General features: G+C 42.1%; 3 protein-coding genes and 1 long non-coding RNA gene across 8 annotated transcripts; 2 read left to right on the forward strand and 2 right to left on the reverse strand.

The window, feature by feature from the left end:
- The first annotated feature begins 2,465 nt into the window (after window positions 1-2,465).
- Window positions 2,466-7,419, forward strand: rab33ba (RAB33B, member RAS oncogene family a). The gene is made up of 2 exons (XM_020611243.1): window positions 2,466-2,989; window positions 3,338-7,419. The coding sequence occupies exons 1-2, from the start codon at window positions 2,762-2,764 to the stop codon at window positions 3,836-3,838; spliced, it is 729 nt and encodes a 242-aa protein (XP_020466899.1). The 5' UTR covers window positions 2,466-2,761; the 3' UTR covers window positions 3,839-7,419.
- A 47-nt stretch (window positions 7,420-7,466) lies between these two features.
- Window positions 7,467-11,170, reverse strand: LOC109966418 (uncharacterized). Of its 3 annotated transcripts, none has more exons than XM_020611245.1 (6): window positions 10,577-11,170; window positions 10,260-10,319; window positions 9,707-9,838; window positions 8,910-9,056; window positions 7,906-7,963; window positions 7,467-7,785 (listed from the first exon to the last, which is right to left on the reverse strand). In XM_020611245.1, exons 1-6 carry the CDS (start codon window positions 10,739-10,741, stop codon window positions 7,679-7,681), a joined length of 669 nt encoding a protein of 222 aa, XP_020466901.1. In that variant the 5' UTR covers window positions 10,742-11,170; the 3' UTR covers window positions 7,467-7,678. The 3 variants fall into 3 exon arrangements, with proteins under 3 accessions (XP_020466901.1, XP_020466900.1, XP_020466902.1); XM_020611244.1 differs by having other exon boundaries at window positions 7,467-7,788; window positions 10,577-11,165; XM_020611246.1 differs by lacking the exon at window positions 9,707-9,838 and having other exon boundaries at window positions 7,467-7,788.
- Window positions 11,171-11,318: 148 nt separating this feature from the next.
- Window positions 11,319-19,105, forward strand: LOC109966419 (uncharacterized). Its single transcript, XR_002275758.1, has 4 exons — window positions 11,319-11,395; window positions 11,573-11,606; window positions 14,297-14,368; window positions 18,783-19,105. It is a non-coding gene; the product is annotated as an uncharacterized LOC109966419 (long non-coding RNA).
- setd7 (SET domain containing 7, histone lysine methyltransferase) lies at window positions 12,221-21,491 on the reverse strand. Of its 3 annotated transcripts, XM_020611239.1 has the most exons (8): window positions 21,285-21,450; window positions 19,116-19,245; window positions 17,278-17,479; window positions 16,873-17,062; window positions 15,576-15,657; window positions 15,349-15,466; window positions 14,851-15,008; window positions 12,221-13,559 (listed from the first exon to the last, which is right to left on the reverse strand). In XM_020611239.1, the coding sequence occupies exons 1-8, from the start codon at window positions 21,322-21,324 to the stop codon at window positions 13,367-13,369; spliced, it is 1,113 nt and encodes a 370-aa protein (XP_020466895.1). In that variant the 5' UTR covers window positions 21,325-21,450; the 3' UTR covers window positions 12,221-13,366. The 3 variants fall into 3 exon arrangements, with proteins under 3 accessions (XP_020466895.1, XP_020466897.1, XP_020466898.1); XM_020611241.1 differs by lacking the exon at window positions 12,221-13,559 and having other exon boundaries at window positions 14,892-15,008; window positions 15,306-15,466; window positions 21,285-21,479; XM_020611242.1 differs by lacking the exons at window positions 12,221-13,559; window positions 14,851-15,008; window positions 15,349-15,466; window positions 15,576-15,657 and having other exon boundaries at window positions 16,941-17,084; window positions 21,285-21,491.
- Window positions 21,492-21,594: the final 103 nt, after the last annotated feature.

Raw genomic sequence — 21,594 nt, forward strand, 5'->3', positions numbered from 1 at the left:
CGCTGTTCCTCCACACACACACCACTGCACTGCTATGGCATTGTGCAATATTTACTCACTGCCATGTAACCCTAATGTTGTAAAAGGAAAGCAGTAGTGACAAACTTAATCCATGGATGTTTAGTACAGGTAAAAGGAAAGCAGTAGTGACAAACTTAGTCCATGGAAATTTAGTACAGTGCTGCAATACAGAAATGATAAAATCACTCACAACTATTTAAAACACAAGAAGGCAATCATTTTTGTCACCAGCTGCATAGCATTCTCATGACTTAGTACCTCAACCTCAAAGCCCGATTAACCTTCTAGAAAACGTCCTGGGGCAAAAACTTGTTGATAGGCCCCTGTTGACCACCTCAGTACATTATTTCCCCAGACACCCCAAAACCAACAGGAACTCTAAAATAATTAGATTGATCAAACAGATGACAATGGAGAGCCAAAGTGAAACTGGAGATAACTTCCTTTTTAAGTTTGTGAAGCTTTGTTTCTCCAGATAAAATTGTAAAGCAATTTATCTAGGAGAGTGCATGTTGAAGATGATATATCCAGTGAGGAGAAAGCATAGCATGCCCTAGATAAACCTTCCACCTTAGTTAACACAACCCGACCTCTTAACTTAGATCTCTTGTTGACCATGCAATGAAGATATTTGTTACAGATTGAACTATAGGATCCCTATTCACTGTTTTTCTTTCTTGAATATCTATGGTAATCTTAATGCCAAGGTATATTATGGAAGCTTTAACTAGTATACCACACATATTCAAACTGTCAGTATTTTTAAAGGTAGGATTTCACATGTACCAATGTTCAGTGAGAGGCCTGACACCTGTGACAGAGATGGCATTATTAACTTCATTTGTGATTTTTTAAAAAATGCTGGTGAACATCCATTATCTATACCACTTATTCCTGAATAGGGTCACAGGGAGGGCTGGAGCCAGTTCCAGCTGACACTGCGTGAGAGGCGGGGTATACCCTGGACAGGTCACCAGTCTATCACAGACAAACAACCACACACAGTCACACACACTTCTACGGGCAATTTAGGGTCTCCAGTCAACCTAAGCTGCATGTGTTTGAACCGTGGGAGGAAGGTGGAGTACCTGGAGAGAACCCACACAGGGACAGGGAGAACATGCAAACTCCACATAGAAAGGCATCAGGTCAGCCGGGGCTCCAACCCGGAACCATCTTGCTGCGAGGCAACACCATGCCGTTGTGCCGCCTGCTGTTGAACATAATGTCTTCAGTCCTACTTTTGACAATTAGGGAACACAGAATCTGAGACACTAGTAAGAATATAGTATATGGTGATACTGGACATCTTTGTCTAACATCTTTGTGAATGTCAAATCCTGAGGAGGTTCCATGTGAGAGTTTAATGCAGCTAATACTGCCCTGGTATAAAATTTTAAAAGCATTGATAAAGAGTGTGCCAAATTTGATAAAAGCCATTGTATCAAGAATGAATTGGTGGCTGACACAGTCAAAAGCCTTGTGAAAGTCTAAAACTAACATCACAGGGATTTCTTCAAGGAGATCACTGTAGTCTACCAACTCCAACACCAACCTTATGTTGTTGTTTATCTTTTGGTTCTTCATAAAACCAGTCTGAGATTCATCAGTTATTTTGTATAATGCGAAATGCAGCTGATCAGCTAAGATTGATGCCAGTATTTTATCATCGTTGTTTGGTAAAGTTGTCAGCTGCCAATTATTAATAAGTGAAGTATCTTTATGTTGTTTATGAATTAGGGTTAGCTCTCTGAGTGGTCTTGTTCCTAACTATGTATGTTTTTTTTTTAATATGAGCATCTGTAAGCTATAAATGAGCTGCATTCATCCAATCATGTCAATGTAACCATGTAAAAATGTTGGCATTTAAATGAATATTTACAGATGATCTGTCAGCTAATCAGACAAGAGTGATTCCTGGGGTTCAAAAATGTAAAACCGATTGTGCCCAATGTTTGCATCCCAGCAAAATGCCAGGGGAGTCTGCCCTCCTCGTTTCCTGTCAAATAGCCAATCAAAACTCGTTGATATTGCATAGTTGCCACCCACCTCGTTACCTGTTCATAAAATATGATTTTAAATGCATATAGGCTGCATTTGTCTAGGTAACATCAAAGAAGTCAAATAAGACTTATTTTAGCATTAGCGGAAGTCCGACCCACACGTATTTTATTTAATGAACATCATATTTAGACACATACAAGGCAGTGAAAGCTGTTTACAAAAACCTCAGTGGACTGAGCAACAAATCATAGACAGTACACAGATTAATATCTGAACAAAACAAACAGATAAATAAAGAAGTTGAAAAAAGACCCTCCACTTATGTTTGTGGTTTCCTGATTGTATGTTTTACTGAGAGAAATCAGGGTGCGTTTTTGTTTTTTGGTTTTTGCCAGCAGAATCAGCTCAGTTACTGACTTTACACACTAGGGATAGTGAACGCTGTCTGAAACACATCTCGCGAGAAGAGACTTCGCAAACAACATCGTACGTGGCTTCACGAGTGTTTACTGGGATGTAGCTACTCGTTATTGAGATAAATCTGCTGTATGTGTACTAACAGCATTTGAAGGTCAGATAAATGTTAAGTATTTTTCACATATATCTGTGAGTTTTGTCAGAGGGAGGCACTGAGACCAGTGAAGGCTTCTCCTGACGTCTCTTCGTCATACAGCAGCAGTAGGAGCCGCTGCTGAAGACAGCTCACCCTGCCGATCCTCCAGCCTGTCGGCCTGATATGGCGGAGATCGAGTCATCGCTTGAATTCTCCGGCTCTCTGACGAGCTCTACTCTTCCGCCGCCGAGGACCCGCATCTTCAAGATCATCGTGATCGGGGACTCGGGGGTCGGTAAGACTTGCCTCACCTACCGCTTCTGTGCCGGCAAGTTCCCCGAGAAGACCGAGGCCACGATCGGGGTGGACTTCAGGGAGAGGTTGGTGGAGATCGACGGCGAGAAAATCAAGGTGTGTACTAGTAACACATCACTGTTAAAACCCCTCTGTAAACATTATACAAACAAGACGCAGATGCTGTGCCTGTGGCCCGTTCAGATAGGGAGAACACAGTCACACCAAAGGCAAATGCTGAGAGCATGACAGGTTTTAGGTTTTAGATTATAATGTATTTACTTATTGTAAACAAATCCCACATCAAAGAAAATAAACAGCGTGCTGTCACCCAGTGCAACTGTATGAGTCGCTGGTTTTGGACAGCAGTGGAGTCTGTGGCACAGAGGAAGAAGGTATATCAGCCTTTGGTTTATACAATACTTGTTGGTAGAATGAAAGAATTGACCGGTTTGTCCTCCACAGATCCAGCTGTGGGACACTGCAGGCCAGGAGCGCTTCAGGAAGTCCATGGTGCAGCACTACTATCGCAACGTGCACGCTGTTGTCTTTGTCTATGACGTCACTAATGCCGCCAGCTTCCGCAGCCTCCCTGCCTGGATTGAGGAGTGCAAGCAGCACGCGCTGGGCACAGAGGTACCCAGGATCCTAGTTGGAAACAAGTGTGACCTTCAGGACTCCATCCAAGTGGGCACCGATGTGGCACAGCAGTTTGCAGATGCCCACTCCATGCCCCTGTTTGAGACATCTGCGAAAAACCCAAACAGCCAAGGAGATGGAAGCTGTGGCGGTGGAAATAGTGACCATGTTGAGGCTATTTTTATGACAGTGGCTCACAAGCTGAAGTCTCAGAAGCCTCTGGTTTTGAGCCAGCCACCTGGGGGATCAGGGGGCACCATTAACCTGAACAGGGGGGTGAATAACGGGGGGGATGGAACCAGGGGATGGGGCTGCAGCAGCTGCTGAGGGAGGGAAGAAGGGAGACAGCTTGAGCCTGAGGTCGTACACGGCTGTTGACACTGAAGATGGAGGGTCTGGAAAGAACGCATCGTGCAAAATGGCTTCACAGAACACAACACATAAATGAGTGTCTCCATTAGAAGAGGGAACATTTTTCCAATGCTTGTGCTTAACCTTATAAATGACTAAATGGTCTTGTGTAGTATTCACACTAGGTTTGTTGTATTGGAATGCCAGAATCCTCTGTTGGTTCATGATAATGATCCAGAACAGGTAGTCAAACATGTGACCCTGAATCAGTTCTCCTCTGATAATTCATGTCCTGACCCTGCCCCACTGAGCTTTCAGTCAGTGATCGCATGTGTTCTGCAGCAACAGAAAACGTGGAGACAGCGTGGCATTCAGAAATGAGTAGTTTTCAGCAGGTTACTGAGATGTTTTGACCTCTTGTGGAAACTGTGACCCAAATAGCTTTCATTGTAATGTAATAGCAAAAACAAGGCCAGAGACAACCAGCATCATCCAGGTTTACAGTACAAGCTGATGCAGATGCATGCTGATGTACTGACTGCATTATATTGAGAGGTGTTATTTGGTCCAGCCCCTTCTGGTTCTTGCTATACACAGTATGTGGTCCTCTGCATGTGGTTGGAGTTGATTTAGTTTCAAATCAGCCGCTTTATTAAAGACACCCTGTGGAGTTTTCTTGTAAACTTTAAATCCTTTGAATCCAAAGATCGAAAACCTTGCTTGTGTAAAACAGATCCTTCCAGAGAGGCCATGGAGTGTTCTATTTGTTATGGACCCAGCTCACTGAAATACTGCACTTGGTTGAGAAAAAACACTGGTGGTAAAATTTAGTTTTACTTAAGAAAAAGAGTGGTAGATTGACTGAAGTCATCATGTGTGGAGTTTTCACACTTAAGCATTAGTTATTTGGTATAATGTACGTAATTGTAAACACAGTTATAAACATCTTACTGCTTGTTGGTCCCATTGGCTGTATATAGAAACTGGACAAACCCATCGCCATATCGGTGGCCAGACTTGAGCTTCACTCTGCCTGCTACGACCAGTTTAAAAATGGGCAAAGAGGAGGAGGGTGAGCAGAGCCGGCCAGCCACCTATTTAGTCTCAGTATAATTTAAACGGGAGGTTCATGGAAGATAAATCAGCTAAAGAGACTGTAAACATGTTTATTTCTGCTGTAAAGTCGGCCATTTTAACATGAGAATCTATGGTGATTGACTCCCTTCTGGAGCCAGTCTCAAGACACCGTTCGAGGGACTGCAGGTTTTGGCACTGCTACACTGGCTTCATTTCTCAGCCTCAGAGGTTTCCGCTTGGTTGGTCCATCCATTTTTAGGATAGTAGAAGAGTTAACGTGGAAAGGTCACACAGGGCAGGCTATATGAGTTCTAGATAGTCAGTGCATGGTCTGACTGGGGTCCAAAAATGAGTTGTTGGGGTTCTTTTAGCCCACCTTGCCTCCTGTTTTCTCTGATTTGTATTATCATATCGGTGTACTGTATGACCACACTGCTGAAGCAGGACCCACCTTAAAGCCCATATCTTGTAAGTGGACATTGTCTTCTAGTACTTCATGTTTCCAAATAGATGAATCAAGTTACCGCCAACCTGTTTTGCCCAGCTGGTAATCCAGGCTTGAGTCTGTGGTCCATTCAGGTCGGGTCCATGTAGTTAGTGTGGGGTGGCCCAGGGTAGGTCCACATTCGAGAAATAAAATGTCACTTTTACAGCCGCACCAACAAACAGACAGCTAGTGCACTGCTCTTCTTCTCAGCCCTACTGGACAGTAGAGAACACTTAGACCAATGCAACCATTTCTCAGGACTAGTTCATGTCCCTTTAAGATTACAGGACATTTCACAGACACTGTAAGGCGGTTAGGGGTTTGCAGTGGAGCCAGATATGTTAAAACTGTTTTCTTCTTTTCAGCTCATGATGTTCAAGGGTCTGAACTGCTGTATGGCACACCAGCGCAGCAGATGAGCACAGTTCAGAGGGATGAGTATCGACCTTACTGAGCAGATCAGTTATTAGCAGTGATGTGACCCACTCACATTAAGTACATTTGATGTTGTTTGTTTTTTTGTGGCACAGCAATCACTGGTTTTATGTTACCTTACAGTTGAATACAGTGTGGTAGTCAGATCACAGTTTTACTACTCTGGTTCACTCTTGATGCTCTTGAAGTGTCATTTTTGGCTGCAGAAGGTAGCAGCTATTTTAAGAGAAAAGGCTCTAAAAGCCACAGAACACCTGCTCAGCAGCAAACAGTAGACAGACACAACTGTTGAACCCACTGGAGCATTTAGCAGTTAAAGAGATGGTGGCTTTCCCTCAGGAGTTGGCAGAGACCAAAAACAGAGCTAAAAGAGAGAGTGAATATCGGACTTAGATGTATCAGGTGGACGCAAACTCCACTCCTGGATATGGAAATAAGCAACTGTTTGCTAACAAGTTCACATCGGCTGTAAAAGGTGATATGTCAACGTTGTTTTCACTGCAACCAAGTGGACAAAAAAAACGGTTACTGCAGGTTTCACAGAAGATACATGTTTTTCAGTGACAGTACCTTTGTTTGTTTTTTTTTAGCATGCACCACTAGTGCTAATACTCTGCATACAGGCTGCATGTGACATTGTCACGTAACAGTTCGGGTCAGCACAGGTCTCCCAAGATGTATGCATAATGCACATCTGTCAAACAGGTTTCCTGTTAATTGTTGCACCTAGTGATGTGCCAAGAGTCTACTGTAAGCTTGATGATGCAGGATTCAAAGGAAGCCTGTCTTAATGTGCTTGCATGTTAGATAAAACTTTACTAATTCCACAATGGGGTGTTCCTTCTTCTGTTAGAAAAAGGCTGCCAAATAGCCCGAGTGGTAAAGAATAGTACTGTGTCAGCTGGACCGTGAAAACACTTACCTCTCATGGCTTTGGAGTGTGCACCTCTACATGTACATGTTGGCCTCTTCCCACTACTTATTCTGTATGTAAGCTTGTGACACAGTATTCAGCATGTCTCCCAAACACCACCATATAATAAAAACAGTTATTAATTCTTCATAAGCCATGATGCACCACAGTACGGTGTCCATGTAAGTATACAACTTAGTGGTTTTAAAGGTTTGTTGTGACCACAGCTGGTCCTGTGGCTCCTTCACCCCCATATCACATTAACATCTTCTTGAAGGATCCAGGCAATCAAACAAACCAAATGGCCTTTTCTTCAGACTCACTGTTCCGAAGCTATGCACAAAAAGACGGGCTGTGCTAGCTGCATCTCCGTGGCCTTTTGTATTCTTTTATATTTGGTTGCCGCTTCTGTTCTGTTTTTTTTTTTTTTGTAATTGATGAATACTCCTGATATGTAGTTACACTGGGCCTAATCATTTTGTTTGCCTTACTTTGTGTTCACTACAGCCATCAACAAGAAACAATGCTAATGTATCTCATATTACAAATAGTCAAAGGAAAAACCTACTGGAGGTAACTGAAAAAGGGAGACACTTGCAATAGCTTTGTCATGTGCAACCCTGCAATAAATTACTCTGAACACGTCACAATGTGGAGTCGTTTCTTTTTGCAAAATCACTTGATGATGAAACTCAATTTGGTCAAGTTTTATTTACTGAATACACATAAAATGCCTCATGATTTATGAGTTCAGAAGGTTTGGCTACAAAGGGCACAGTCTAATCAGGAGCCTCTAAAAGTTCTCTCTATAACGTTTCCATTTTTCAAGCCATTCGGTTCATCCACAAAAAGTAAGAAACATGCAGGTAGTTCATGCACAGCTTTCTGTCACGAGAAGTGTGTGTCAGGTCAGTCTGCTGTATGGAGGCAGTTTAGAGGGTCCCTCCTCTTCTTCAACAATGCCTGGGTCAGAGGATTGAGCTGGTGAGTTGAAGAGTCTGTCATCACCACCTGCTGGACACAGAGGAGAATTGCATCACAGACTGACTGCTGAGAGCAACAGCTACATCATCACCAACCCACCTAATACCAACAGCAGCTGAAGCAAAGATGAGTTTGAAACCTAATTACCTTGCCAGGTACACACCATCTCCGTGTCCCCAGGGTCACACTGAGGAATGAGTGTCTCCTACAACATACAGGCACACAGACTTGTACATGAGATGGGTCTGATAAAAGAAACATCACATCCTTGGATATCTGCATGATTTATGAAGAAAAACCAGCTTGTTCTCAGAATCATCCTTATCTGACAGTAATGTTACAATATTGTACAGTACATCCTAAATAGAGGGCTCTCGGACTCCGTTGTGTGAGCTGACTGCAGCTGACTCTTCTGGCCTCCTTCGCAGTGCAAATGTCTTGTCCTAGCTTACCACGAGTAGCTGGCCTAATGCTAAAATAGCACTGTTGCCAAAGCAAAGGAGCATATCACTATCTAGCGCTGTGAATTTGTCGAGTTGCATTGTCAGAAAGAGCCCCATCCAGAACCACATGAAAGCTGGTACCGGGTGACAACATCAGATTTCAGGGTAACCTTTGCATCTCTGTCCTGCTTTTTGTGGGATTTTGGGGACATGTATTCCTCTTCTCTTGTAAAAGTCAAACATACTGTATGAAAATAAAAACAATCATTTACTATTCTAACCTTTGATTTGCTTGTCCAAGTTGGTTTTTAACATAGAAAAGTATAGGAAACATCTGAACAGCATCATGTTAGCAGGATCTGTCTGATCAGATTTGCATATATCACCAGGGCTAACATCCTATACCCTGCAATACATTCTTGCTACTCTTTCTTCAGTTTACATATGAGACAAGAGAACTGACTGTCAGTTGCTACAAAAGAGGAGCTTTCTTCTTTCCTTCAGTTGAAACACAAAGACCCATTTTTCAAAAAAAGAAATGTTTAAGAGGTCTTCCTGTAAACCTGCTCCTCTTATCACTGTAAGCCACACGTTGCATGTGACAATAGAGAGCGTGACAGAGTCTTAGCTAAGTGAAGGGTCAATACATGAATGAGTAACATTTAAGATTGGTTCCATTCATATTAATGTGACCATATTCTTCCCTACCAGTCCAGTTCTGGCATCATAGCAGCCACAGCAGGGCAGGCTGCGACAGCCCAGGAAGCCAATGAGAGAAGAGAGGGCCAGGCTGATGATGCAGGTCAGCAGTATGGTGGCGTTGGCCCCCTTCACCATCCGATGAAGCACAAATGTCTGAACAGACACAGAGAATTTCACTATAGCGCACTATGTTACCAATAAAACTGTTACTGATCAACTCTGTACTAAGCAGAGGTGACTTGTGTAGTTTGACAGGGTCTCGGACCTTTTGTCTGAGCTTGCAAAGCAGTGTGCAATTTGATTAATGGAATGAATGTGATGAGAAATCAAAAATAGAGAGCTCAGGGCATGATGGAAGACGCCTGGCTCGTACTGATCTAAGAGCTGATCAGTTTAGATGTTGGATCAACAACATGACGTTTTAGTGAAACATATCATTTCTTGTTGAATTGGAGAGATTTTGTTAATTGGCTTTTGCACAATAAAGGTTTATTCTGTTAACAGAGTAAATGTGTGGCTGATGGTGACTTTTATCAGTCAGAGCAGCTGAATACAGTGTGATTATATTACAGATCATTTACACAATCTGCAGGGGGTCTACGAAACTTCTGCTCTACAATATTATGGCTCGTTCGAAAGGTCAGTGAGCAAGCATGCACACCACCATGTAATCGAATGCAGCCGCTATTCGTGCCATTAATTACAGCTGTGAAGAAGGCGACACTTCAAAAAACAAAACATAAAAAGAAATCTTTTGTCATAGTACATCTACATATGCAGGTATGTGGGTGCATGGTGGTTACCACTTCAGGACTGTCATGATGGTGAAAGACCTCTTCATCCTCCTCCCCGTATGTCAGCGTCAGACAGGCATAGCCTGATATAAACAGCATGGCCACACAGGAAAGCCCTGCTGCTGCCACCATCACACTCACCTACAGGGAGAGGACAATAATACAGTGTGTATGTGTGGGAGTAAGAGGGCAAGTGAAGGTGTGTGTCTCACTTTCTAATTCATATATTACACTCATTACGAAATATTCAATTCCAAATAAAGAATGTTTAAATGTTATGTTTGTTAGGTTTATTTTCCAAATATTATGTAGAGATGAGTCACACCATCCTTCCCCTTTCCTAACAGAAATATATTTGTCTGAAAAAACATGACAGAGGCCAGTGTTCAAAATACACAAATGATTTGGGTCTGCTGGTAACACTTCCCTCTGTAATTGGGGTTTGGGTACTGTAGGTAGGATGTGCCTGTGCCATACATAGCACTGCTGAGATAATGTACAACACTGCCATAGCTTAAACTGGTACTTTGGGATATGGCAAATAATGCCTTTAAAAACTTACCAGTACTGAGTTTTTCCTCTGGGAGGCAAACAGCGCCAAAACACCTGGACAGGCCATGATCTAACAGGAAGTGAACATGTCAGAATAAATGAAACAAACAACGGGTCAGCTCAGTTAGAATCCGCTGGTGGTTGGTACAAGAAAAACTATCTCAGAAAGAGCCAATGTTACTCCCCCCCTCTCCATCAGTCTTCTGGAAATTTGGCAGGATTTGTTCTTGTTTAGACTGAATGAGGTATTAACAAAAACAGCAAAATGAAGATAATGAATTCTGTAAATTCAAAAAACAAAACAAACAAAAAAAAACAACAACTCACCAGTCCTCCCCACACCGGGGTCCTGGTGGTACTCAGTGGGGTATCCTTGCGGAAAACAGCGTCCATAAACCCACAGACCACGCAAAGACCCGCACAAGCTACCTGCAGGATACCGAGACCGAGCACCCTCTTCTGGTTAAAAATAAGATACCTATACCGGTCCATTCCGGGTAGGGCATAATCCGCTGGAAAGTCCCGTATTAAAGTCCCGCACCTCTGCGCGGTCAGGGCTGACGTTCAGCTCGTGGGTCACCTCTCACGTTAACTTGACGCTCGGTGTCGTTTTGACATTTCGGTGTAAAAAAACATGAAGGCAGAGTTTGACAACTGAGACAAAGACTTAAATATAGGCCTAATCGTTTTCACTCCACAGCCCATTCGTGGCGTATATGTTCCGGGTTTCAGGCTGCTTTCACCTGGTAGGTAGTTTAGCCATTAACCTGACTGACCAGCAGCAGGTGGAGGGAAACACAGGGCGCGTTCATGCCCAGAGTTTGGACTCTCAGGCTGCAAGCCCCACCTCTCCTCCTGCGTTACGATTTACAGAACCTTAACCTAAGATTAGAAAAACAGCGTTTCTCTCAACAGACGCAAGTTAAATCACTCTTATAAATGTAGATCCTGACAGGTGCACCTCAAAGACGGTGGTCAGCAACACAAAAGCACCACTGGGGACAGCGCTCTCCCCTGTCCTATTCATCTTGTGCACCACAGACTTCAAGTACAACTCGGAATCATGGCACATGCAGAGGTTTTCTGACGGCACTGCAATTGCGGGCTGTATCAGGGATGGACAGGAGCCCGGTGAAGGACTTCGTGGTACGGTACAAGACTAACCATCTCCCTGTTAACACCTCCAAAAGCAAAGCAGATGGTCTGGTCTAACTTTTGGACATGGACATGTGATGTCACTACTCAGCTCCATAATAATGTGATCCCACGTTTCTATGACACTATACTACTGCACTGTTTAACCTCGTCTTTATCTTTGCACAGTGTTCGACCCTGCCCATACTGGCATTGTACACAGGTACCCCGTGCACATTTACTTATGTATTTTAGTCTTACACTTTTACACATTTGTTTACTTTGCTGTTATTTTGGTAAGCAATGCTATTGCTAGTAGATACCTGAATTTCCCTCAGGATCAATAAAGTATCTGTCTATCTAGTTGTACAATTGGCCCATAGAACTGGTAACATAACATATGCCTGCCTGAAGATGTTCATTCTGGAAATTTAGCTGCAAATAGCTTGCATAGTTTATAAACATAGCACTGATGATTGATGTCAAAACGTTCTTAAATTCAGTGCCAAAAATAAATGGTACTCAACAGCAGCCAAATTGAAGTCATTAAATATAGTCCTGTCTTATCCTTCTCAGACATCATTAGCTCTCTGATTCTCAAACACTAAAATACTTGCAAATCAATGTGTACTGTAGGCCTATATAAAATACCAGAGTAGGCCCGTATAACTACGTTTTCCCAGGAACTCACTTTTGAAACTCAAATTTGGTTTCCCATTCTATTATTATTTACAAAAGTTCAATTCATGCAGGTGATGAAACACTACCCTTACTAAATAAATACTTGCCAGTATTTTCCCCACTGGTGCTATCTCAAATCTTCAACCACATTATAAATGAGGCATGTGGACCAGTTTTTCTTCATCCTGGACTTTAGTTTTTAATTTATGAACACATGTTTAGGTTAGAAAACACCTGACAAATCTTTCCTGTGGTGGTAGGCCTTCCATTAATTTCTCCCTAAAGTTAGGAATAATCTCTATAAAACTCAGGAAATACAGTACGTCACCCATTTTAGCCCTATGAAGTTACACCTTTTAAATGTACAGTAGGTTGCCGTGCAAAAGTTTTAGGCCTCAAAAGCAAAGTGAAGGAGCCTTCAGAATTAATGCAATGAAGCTTTTTTAAACCAATAACCTTCATACAAAATGCAGTTAAGAGAAAAGCCTTTAGCACATCAATATTTACTGCGACCACCCTGTGCCTTTAAAACAGCACCAGCTCTCCTCTTGCACAGTTCTTCGAGGTGTTTAACAGGGAGGTTGTTCAGTGCATCTAGGAGAACCTGCCACAGTTCCTCTGTCTACTTAGGCTGCCTCTTCATTTAAACCCAGACTGACTCCGTGATGTTAAGATCAGGGCTCTGTGGGGGCCGCACCACCTGATGCAGGACTCCTTGTTCTTCTTGCTGATGAAGATGTTTCTTTAGGACTCTAGCTGTGTTTAGGGCCATTGTCATGCTGCAGAATGACTTTGGGATAGAATCTAAAGACCTAAAGCACCTAAAACTGTTGCACAGTTTAATCATACCAGATAAACAGTGTTTGGAATAAATAGTGCTGCTAAACTCAACAACTTGAGGAAAGCCCTGTTGAGTAAACTGCAGCTTCTGAAAATGAAATATAACAGTAGTAATTTGTTGTTATAACCTAAATGTATAAGTACCAATCATGAGCATGTACATCATTGTGATGAAGAGGACAGTGGTAAAATCTGCTACTGACATTTCTCATTCAGTACCACTTGGTTTTTTGCATAGATCTTGAGTTACTTTGGCTCTGGATCTCCAAAGCCTCCAAGCATACTGAATTACTCGAGCAATAATCCACTTGAATACCATAAGCATCATTGTAACTTCTCAGCTATCTATGCTGTGGGCTGCAGGTGCAGGGGATATCATGTGCCATAATGGTCCAAGAGTCTTGCAAGCTGGTAACACAGGTACAGGGGCGTATCATTGTCCAGAGGTATTAATCTGCTTTCTCATTGGCCAGTGAGAGTCGCCTGTCTCTGTTGGAACACCTCCAGCTCCTGCTTGTACCAGTCAGGAGCCTCTGGGCCATTCTTCCCAGTTGGCTCGTGATCGTAGCCGTAGGCAACAGTTAGCTCCTCGTCTTTCTGCACAGGCCTCAACGTTCGGATGCACTTGATTGGCCCAAAACGAGGATGCATGAACCTGCACAAAAATAAAACTTTTAAATTAGATACAAACCATAATGCAGATCAGGCTGGACTGGTTAAACTTTACACTGATACCATGCAATATTAAGGATCATATGCCCCTTAGGGATCTAAACCTGCAGCTAGAACCACTTTTGTTATATGTTAACAGCCCATGAAAGCTATAAAATCATTGTATTGGATTGTGAGAGACAGACTGCATTTCCATAAGGTTGTATTATCAGCCATCAGGATGAATATACTTCCACAAGTAAGCCTACTTTTACTCTTTTCTGTGTTGCTTCTTGCTCCTCCACCTGACTACCAGAAGAAACTGTATGCAGTTGTGAACACATTTATTTGGCAGGAAAGGTGGCTATGAATTCAGTTTAGAAAGATTAAAGGTATTGGGAGACTACGTTTTGCTTCTTTTCTGTCCTATCCTCTTGTCATAATCCTTAAGCAGAAGTGCTGTGGGTGGGTCAACTGGAAGCATTAGTTGCATTGAATATCTGTTTCCTTTCATGCTTAAAAACTTCAAGGAAATGTTCTTTCCTATTTTTATTTTCTGGCTTTGTACTGACTTGTATTTTCATACTTATAGTCGGCATGTAGTATAGAATACTGTATGTACCATGTGTCTGTAGGTATTGATTTGTGTTCTCTGCCCTCCCTGTACTCATGGTGATCAACACTAGATGTGTACTGGGGAGGATCAGTGCTGTGACTAAGTGTCTACTATATGTATTCCAGGGAACTCAAAGGAGATGTGTCACTGACCCACCTGTGATAATAATCACATTACCATCAGGCAGTTCTGCAAAGGTAAGCAGTGCTTTCTGTCTCTCATGCTTGCACACAGAAAGAATGATATGTATAATCTCTTTCTCAGATGTGCATGAACAACCAGGGAAGACCTGCCTCTGTCCAGCAGTGTGTTATTTGTGGTTTGTGGGTATGCCTTTAAAATCACTATATACACCTCTACAAAAAGTCAACTGGGCCACTATAATAAATGTAAATTTGTTTTGGTGAACCTTGTGCTGAAGTTAGTTTGATTTGCTTAAATCATTTCAATGGAAATATAATTGAAATATATTTTAGGTAGTTGTAGTTCAGTTAGGTCAAAAAGTCGATTTTGAACATTTACAGTTCCATGGCATCTACTGAGGAAACCCTGGAACAGCTTTACATGAACCTTGTGGAGAAACTGTTCTGTTAACTACTGTTTTCAAAGTCAGGAATGAATTTTCAGTGTCAAATGTTTGAATCTCACTTTGAAAACATCTGAGCGTCCCTGTACTCACGGGTCATATGTGCAGTTTGGGGTGAAGGAGTGGTTGGCCTTGTGACCCAAAGAGGCACAGTATCTCTCTGTCTGGTCAAATGGCTGAGGGACATCGATCACAGTGTCCTCGTCCAGTGAGATTGTGTTGCTGTTAAGTGCCCAGTCTCTGCTGTCCACCTGAGACATCCACGTGGTCGTGAAAACAAACTGGTTAGTCACAATGGTTTAGCTAGCATACGTGCTACAAGAATAATATGTAAAGAGAGGCAAATTTACCCACTACCTTTAGCAAAATATTTCAATAACTTAACTATAAATTTTAATATTTTTATCCTTTTTTGCTATTTCAACCAGTTACTTTTAGCTATTTGAATTATTCATTCACTAATGTAAGCTGTGGTGGTCAGGTGTTTTCTCTCAGTATAAACACACATTCAAATTAGATTTTTCTTCTTCCAAATTCATTCCACATACCCCCAATCATCTGCAGAGTAGTCCCTCTTGCTCTCTGACATACCTCAGAGTGTGTGATGCGAACGCCGTTGTAAAAAGCCATCACAGTGTTTGTTTCAGTATCTGCCTTGGCAAACAGACCCTGTCCTGCTCCTTTAATCGTAGAGTCGGCCACAAAAACCCTGACACACAAAACCAATATGGTGCCAGTTTGAAAAACAGCCCTGCACTGGTTCCATTGTAATCTCCATGGTAATTATCAGGATAACAGATTGTATAAAGCTGACTCACCTTTGGCTTTCGTATGGGTCAGGAAGCAACGTTTGGGTGGCAATGCAGGTGGATGTGGACTTGTCGTACAAGTACACAGGACCTTAAAAACACAGTATGTCACGTTACTATTCACTTATTCCCATAAATGCCGAGCTGAAACTGGAACTGCAGCACACACAGTTTCCAGTTTGATGGTTTCAGTGTGACTAAAACAACACATCAACACCCTGGTCATCACTGTTGACAGAATGTAGTTACACGCACAAGTTTAGGACCCCTGGTCAAATTCCATGTTTCATTGATCTCAGTGAAAAGAAGTGAATCCAACCCTTGTAGCAAACACACACAACCCTGAGCAGTGGGTAGGACAGGGGCCCTCGAGGACCAGAATTGCCCACCCCTGGTGTTGTGTCACATGACATTCTTTTACACATTAAGTATAGGTGAAAAAACATTGTAGGATTTTTAGCACCAGAATTTCATACTACAGATGCTAAAATAAATAAAGTGAATAGTAAAAGTGGTTTTAGTGGGGTGATTACAGACATAGTCCTTTATTGTTTAATGAAAGTGTGTGACTTAAAAATATGGTGTCAATATAATATGGTAGTACACTATGAGATTCTATTTCTATCTATTTTTATGCCTCTGCACTAGCGATAGTCACAATCGGAGGCATTATGTTTCAGGTTATCCAACCAACCAATGGTCCACTTGGACTTAAGGATGAATTGATTATATTTTGGTCAAAGGTCAGGGTCACTGACCTCACTTTTGTCCCATTCCCATGAATTTGACTGGTTGGCGGAGGCATAGAACCATGAAGCGATAATTCTAGTTGTACATCAAACCTTAAGCTGCTCAAGTTAAATTCTTTAACAGTGCAGACTACAAAGCTAATGCATTTATGATTTGGATATTCAAACGAATAACTCCTGATTGGCTTTGAGTCAAGCATAATTTTCACACTTGTATTTTAGCCACAACATTTCTTGGAACTTCCTGGACTGACTAAGGGAAAAGGTTATCTTTAGAATAACAGTGTTCATCATTAAATCTAAGCATCTAATTATTACATGAATTCTAAAGGGTAAAGTTTGCTGTTCCATGCCTTGTGAAAAGTCTGCAGCCTCCAAACAAAACAAGTAGGCCTCTTTTTAGATACGAGTGCATTCTACAGAATGATGTCAAGACTTTACAAGATTCATGTCTTTAAAAAAGAAGGGGACAATGCTGAATAGATCCAATAACTAGCAATGATCATCCAAAACATCACCTATAATGAGCACTGACAGGAGATGACATTAGTACTTACTGCTGGGTGAGATTTCAAAGCGTGGCCTTCCACTCCCGCTGGAGATCAGGGTGGCGAGGCGAGCCTCGATCAGCTCCCCATCCACAAAGCTTCCAAAAAGAGCCGTGTGACCGTCAGGGTAGATGTACACTACAGATTTACCGGTCATTTCCCCATCCTCATTCACCATCCCAAACACGCAGCCCCCATCCTAGACACACCACAGTACACACCCACATGCACAATACATAGTCAATGAAAAGCATTCATTTACTTTTGAAGAGCTGCCATTCAAGAACATTTAGTGCCACACAGAACTCCTAATGGTAATATACATGGCCTCAGAAGTGCTTGTCCTGTGTAACCAAGTGAATTTTCCCCACATGCGACTGCAGCTAGTGTATAGCGAGCACTCAGCTGACTCACAGGGTAGTAGACCCAGCACTCCCCACAACGGTTGTTGTCTTTGTACTGGCCCTTGAACACCAGGCGGCCCTCTCCATCAAGCTCCTGAGCGGGCCCATTGAGCTCGCCATCCACATATGTCCCATGGAGGACACCACCATCTTCATATGTATACAGCCCCTGGCCCTGTAAAGCATCATCTACATAGAAACCCTCCAGGGTGCTGTGGCAGGGTAAGGAAGATGACAGCGGCATTGAGAATTAAGTTTAATCACCTCAAGACAAACACAGTCAGATCAAATTCAGTAGTGTAGGAATAACCTTTATTGGATTAAAATTAAATTATCAGTGTCCATACAGTATAAGCAAAGCTTAAGAGAAAAATCAATTCTCAAGATTTTCAACTGAATGAGCTAATGTTAATTTTTAAGACTGACCTTTGCATTTGTGCTTTTTCTCAGTAAATGGCCATCTGCACTAAATGTTCTGAGCATGCAGAGGTGAGAGTGGTTGAGTTAGAGCTGCATGAAATAACCATCCCTACAGTCAAACACAGTGGTAGTGGCAGCATCAGGCTGTGGGGAGGTTTTTCTGTGGATGGGACTCAGAGTCAGAATAGAGGGAAGGATGGATGCAGATAAATATAAAGCAATTCTGAGGGAAAACCTTCTTCAGAGTGCTCAGGATCTCAGGCTGGCAGGTTTACATTTCAACAAGACAATGTCCCGAAGCAAAGAAAACACAGGAGTGGCTTCATGAAAACTCTGTCAAAGTCCTGAAGCGGCCATGGTGTTTCCTAAGTCTCTTATATGATTGTTCCGACATCCTCGGCTCTTGCTCAACCCAGAAGTCATTTAGGTTGACAGAGAGCCAAGAATGTTCCAAGTCTGTTATATCAGCTCTAAGGAGCGAGAAGTCTTTTTATGACTTGACATGCCCTTTTATTAGAACTCAGTTGGTGATTGGATGCTTCAGATGAAGGATCTAAGGAAAGGACGTGTCATGTTCTTAATAACATGTTTCCTCAAGTCCTCTCCTCCTATGTTTTCCTCACATTTTTGCCATTGCATCTTACATGGGTGGCACAAAGAAGCAAGGAAAAAACAAGTGCCAACCCATATGAGAGACACACATAGCCTTTGAGGACAGACTTGTGTTGTAGCTCAACAGGTAAATCAGCTGCTAGTTTTTTTTTTACATTAACCATTAATTCTTCAGCCTCAGATAACAATCCATTCACATGGCACAAATGTATGTCTCATTTACTTCCTCACTCCTCCTTTGTAAAATGCACTGTGCCTGAACTTCCCTAGGCTTTTCTATAGAAAGCACACAAACAGGGCTCAGTACCTGGCAGACAGAGCTTGGGTCACTGTGTAGGTGTGAGTGTGGTTTTAGCATGATACCAGCAGACCATTACAGTTCACTCAGCACACACCATACTACTGCAGCGGTCGAGTCTGGCTGCCTTTCATATCACTTCAAGAGCCAATAAGTGCACTCTGCTTTATCTTTTCTCCTGGCAGGAGTCTGTGATCTGATCTACACCCGTTGGCTCTGATGTCTTGGGGAAACCCAACTCTCCACTGTGCTTCAGCTGCTGCTTTGATATACATGTTGTTAAGGACTCGTACATTATTAGCGACACCTGTAACTGCAGGTCGTCCACTTTCCTCATTAGGCATGTAAAGCTGACAGTCAGATGTCTCAGGTCCTTCTCTTGTCAGTGCTCCTAACACTCTGCATTCTGCACGTTTTATGAATATAGTCACTACTTTTAGTCCACTTTAGTTTACTGAAATTGCACCACTCTAATAAACATAAAAATCAAGAATGGTGCACATTTCTTTCTACAGTACCTTCCATCAAAGAAGAAGAACTTGCCCTTGCCATTCTTCTCTCCATTGATGAAGTGTCCCTCAAAGCGATCACTGGATGAGTAGGTCACTGTGCAGAAACCATGTGGCTGATTGTCGTCATCCAGTGGACCTGAAGTTAGTTAATGATGCTTTAATATACAAATACAGAGCAGAGTTAGGTCTAGTGATCACAGCTGACTCAGAATAATTCTTTTTCTGTAATATCTCTCATGACACTCGTAGACTGACAGTATTATACAGGAAAACACCCACTTTGATGGTTTTTCAAATGTAATTTGGAATACCATATATTTGGATTCCCCTTAGGAGGAATTCTTACTAGTCAGAATGTAACTGCAGATATCTTTAATTCAGATTTTGTCTTGTCAAAAATGAATTGCAGCTATCTGATGTCAGTGACTCATTTCAGCATTCCAAAAAGGAGCTGTGACTAGTCAAAATGTAATTGTAGATATCTAAAATTGTCATTCTTACTGGTGTTGTACTTTTTACCATACGGACTCTTGAGAGACGAGACAGTCCAAGTAACTACAAAACAGTGCTGATTTATTCCATGAACACAGGTAAAAATTAACATTACACGCTCAGGCATCTTGCACCCTCCAACATGCACGCAGGCAGCTGAAAGATGAAAGACCCTGAACCAAACCAGGCCTATACATTATATCCCCTCGGTTGGGCTAGCCCCATACTACACAGAAACGTCAAGTGCGACGTCTCTGTTGCCAGCTTTGCAGCTGGTCATAGCAGTAGTCAAAACTGTGTGTGTCTGTTGGTTAAGTGGTGTGTAGCTAAAAACATTCTCACGACCTCTAGTAACATGTCGTGACTTAAACATAAGAACATATTATGGCTAAGGCTACAGTTATACACGTCGTAATAATAATATTAAACACCCTGTCTGCTGACAGTCATCAACTCTTCTCTCTAGTTATCCTTGACCAGATGTACCCTGTAGAAACTCATAAGCATGACTAAGCATTTAACAGTCTAACTAGACATCCTATCTCCAATAAACATTTCTAATACATAAAGTATCTATCCAATTTCTATCTGACTAAAAATCCCTAACAGTGGTCAGGATACAACTATAGATATCTTGAATTCATCATGACTAGTCACATTGTAATTTAAACTACTCAAAATGTCATTTTAGACATCTGAAATGCAGTTATGGATATTCAAGTGAAACCTTAAATGTAGGGATACCGCTGGAGTTTGTTTTGACTCTCACTTCACCCTTAGCGGTCGAATATTAGAGAGAGAAGTTAGTTAATGATGCTTTAATATACAAATACAGATTAGTGCAGCTTTACTATTTATTTATTAATTTGGAGGAATTACAAGCATGTCCAGATACTACTCTAAAAAAAGATTTCTTTAAGCCCTTCTAGCACGGTTTGTCAGTTAAGCACCAAAAACAGCGGCAAAACAGACAAGCCCCCTCTTATATGAGTGGCCTGAGATATTGTGAAATTCTGTGTTTTTACCGCCCCCTTGAGGCCAACATCGATATTGTCTTTTTTGGGACAGGCAGGAATGGCTGGACTTTTGTTAGCCAAGAACTGTTTTCATATAAAAGATTGATTTTATGTGTTTTCAGTCGGTGCCATCCGAATACTAGAAGACCTTACAAATCATTTAAAAACAATGTGGAAAAAAGAAGCAACAAAAAAGTTCACTCCAGTTTAGTGTTCGCTTTTCAAGCTAAAAACACGCGTATACCAGATTTTTCACCAACAGACTACTTTTCATTAAGAAATATGAATTAGTCGTGTTACGCGCTCACGTCGATACAGAGAAACATTAGCCACCAATTTCGTGTTACAACGTTGCTATACGTCGACACGCGAAGCACAGTGTGAAAAACAAAATGCAACCTCTCACGTTTGTTTAAATGTTCTCCCTAAACACCCCCAGCAGGCAGCGAGAGACGGATAACCCCCGGGCCGCACGCACTTCCCGTCAGGCGGGTTTCCTACTCCAATAAAGACCGCGGCGTTTCGATTTACCGAGTGGGCCTACTGTCAGACTGACACATGGAGATTTACGACGTGACACCGCGATCTCAAAACGGCAGCGAAGAAGAGAAAATGCATCACGCTTTGTTCGCCGACTACGGTGAAATAATAGCAAGACATTGCTTACCTTCCACAACCTCTTCTACACGTTCATCGTCGCTGTCCATGCTGCAGGCGGCGGCTGACGACCACACCACAGACTGGGGGGTTGTCTGACACCCATCCCATGGGGCGTCACTTGGGCATGACAGCACTTTATATTTAAACTGGAAACTGGACAGTGTTACTGTAAAATTAGACGAAATGCTGAGACTAGATTTAAACTGCAACAATTTTATTTGTTTCATTTCAAGTTAGTTGAAGCCATAAATTTCATATTGTCATATTTGCTCCCATGATATACACAATTACATTATAGGTACGCACAAATCTGAGTA

This window comes from Monopterus albus, unplaced genomic scaffold, assembly GCF_001952655.1.
Source record: "Monopterus albus unplaced genomic scaffold, M_albus_1.0 scaffold111.1, whole genome shotgun sequence".
NCBI lineage: Eukaryota > Metazoa > Chordata > Actinopteri > Synbranchiformes > Synbranchidae > Monopterus > Monopterus albus.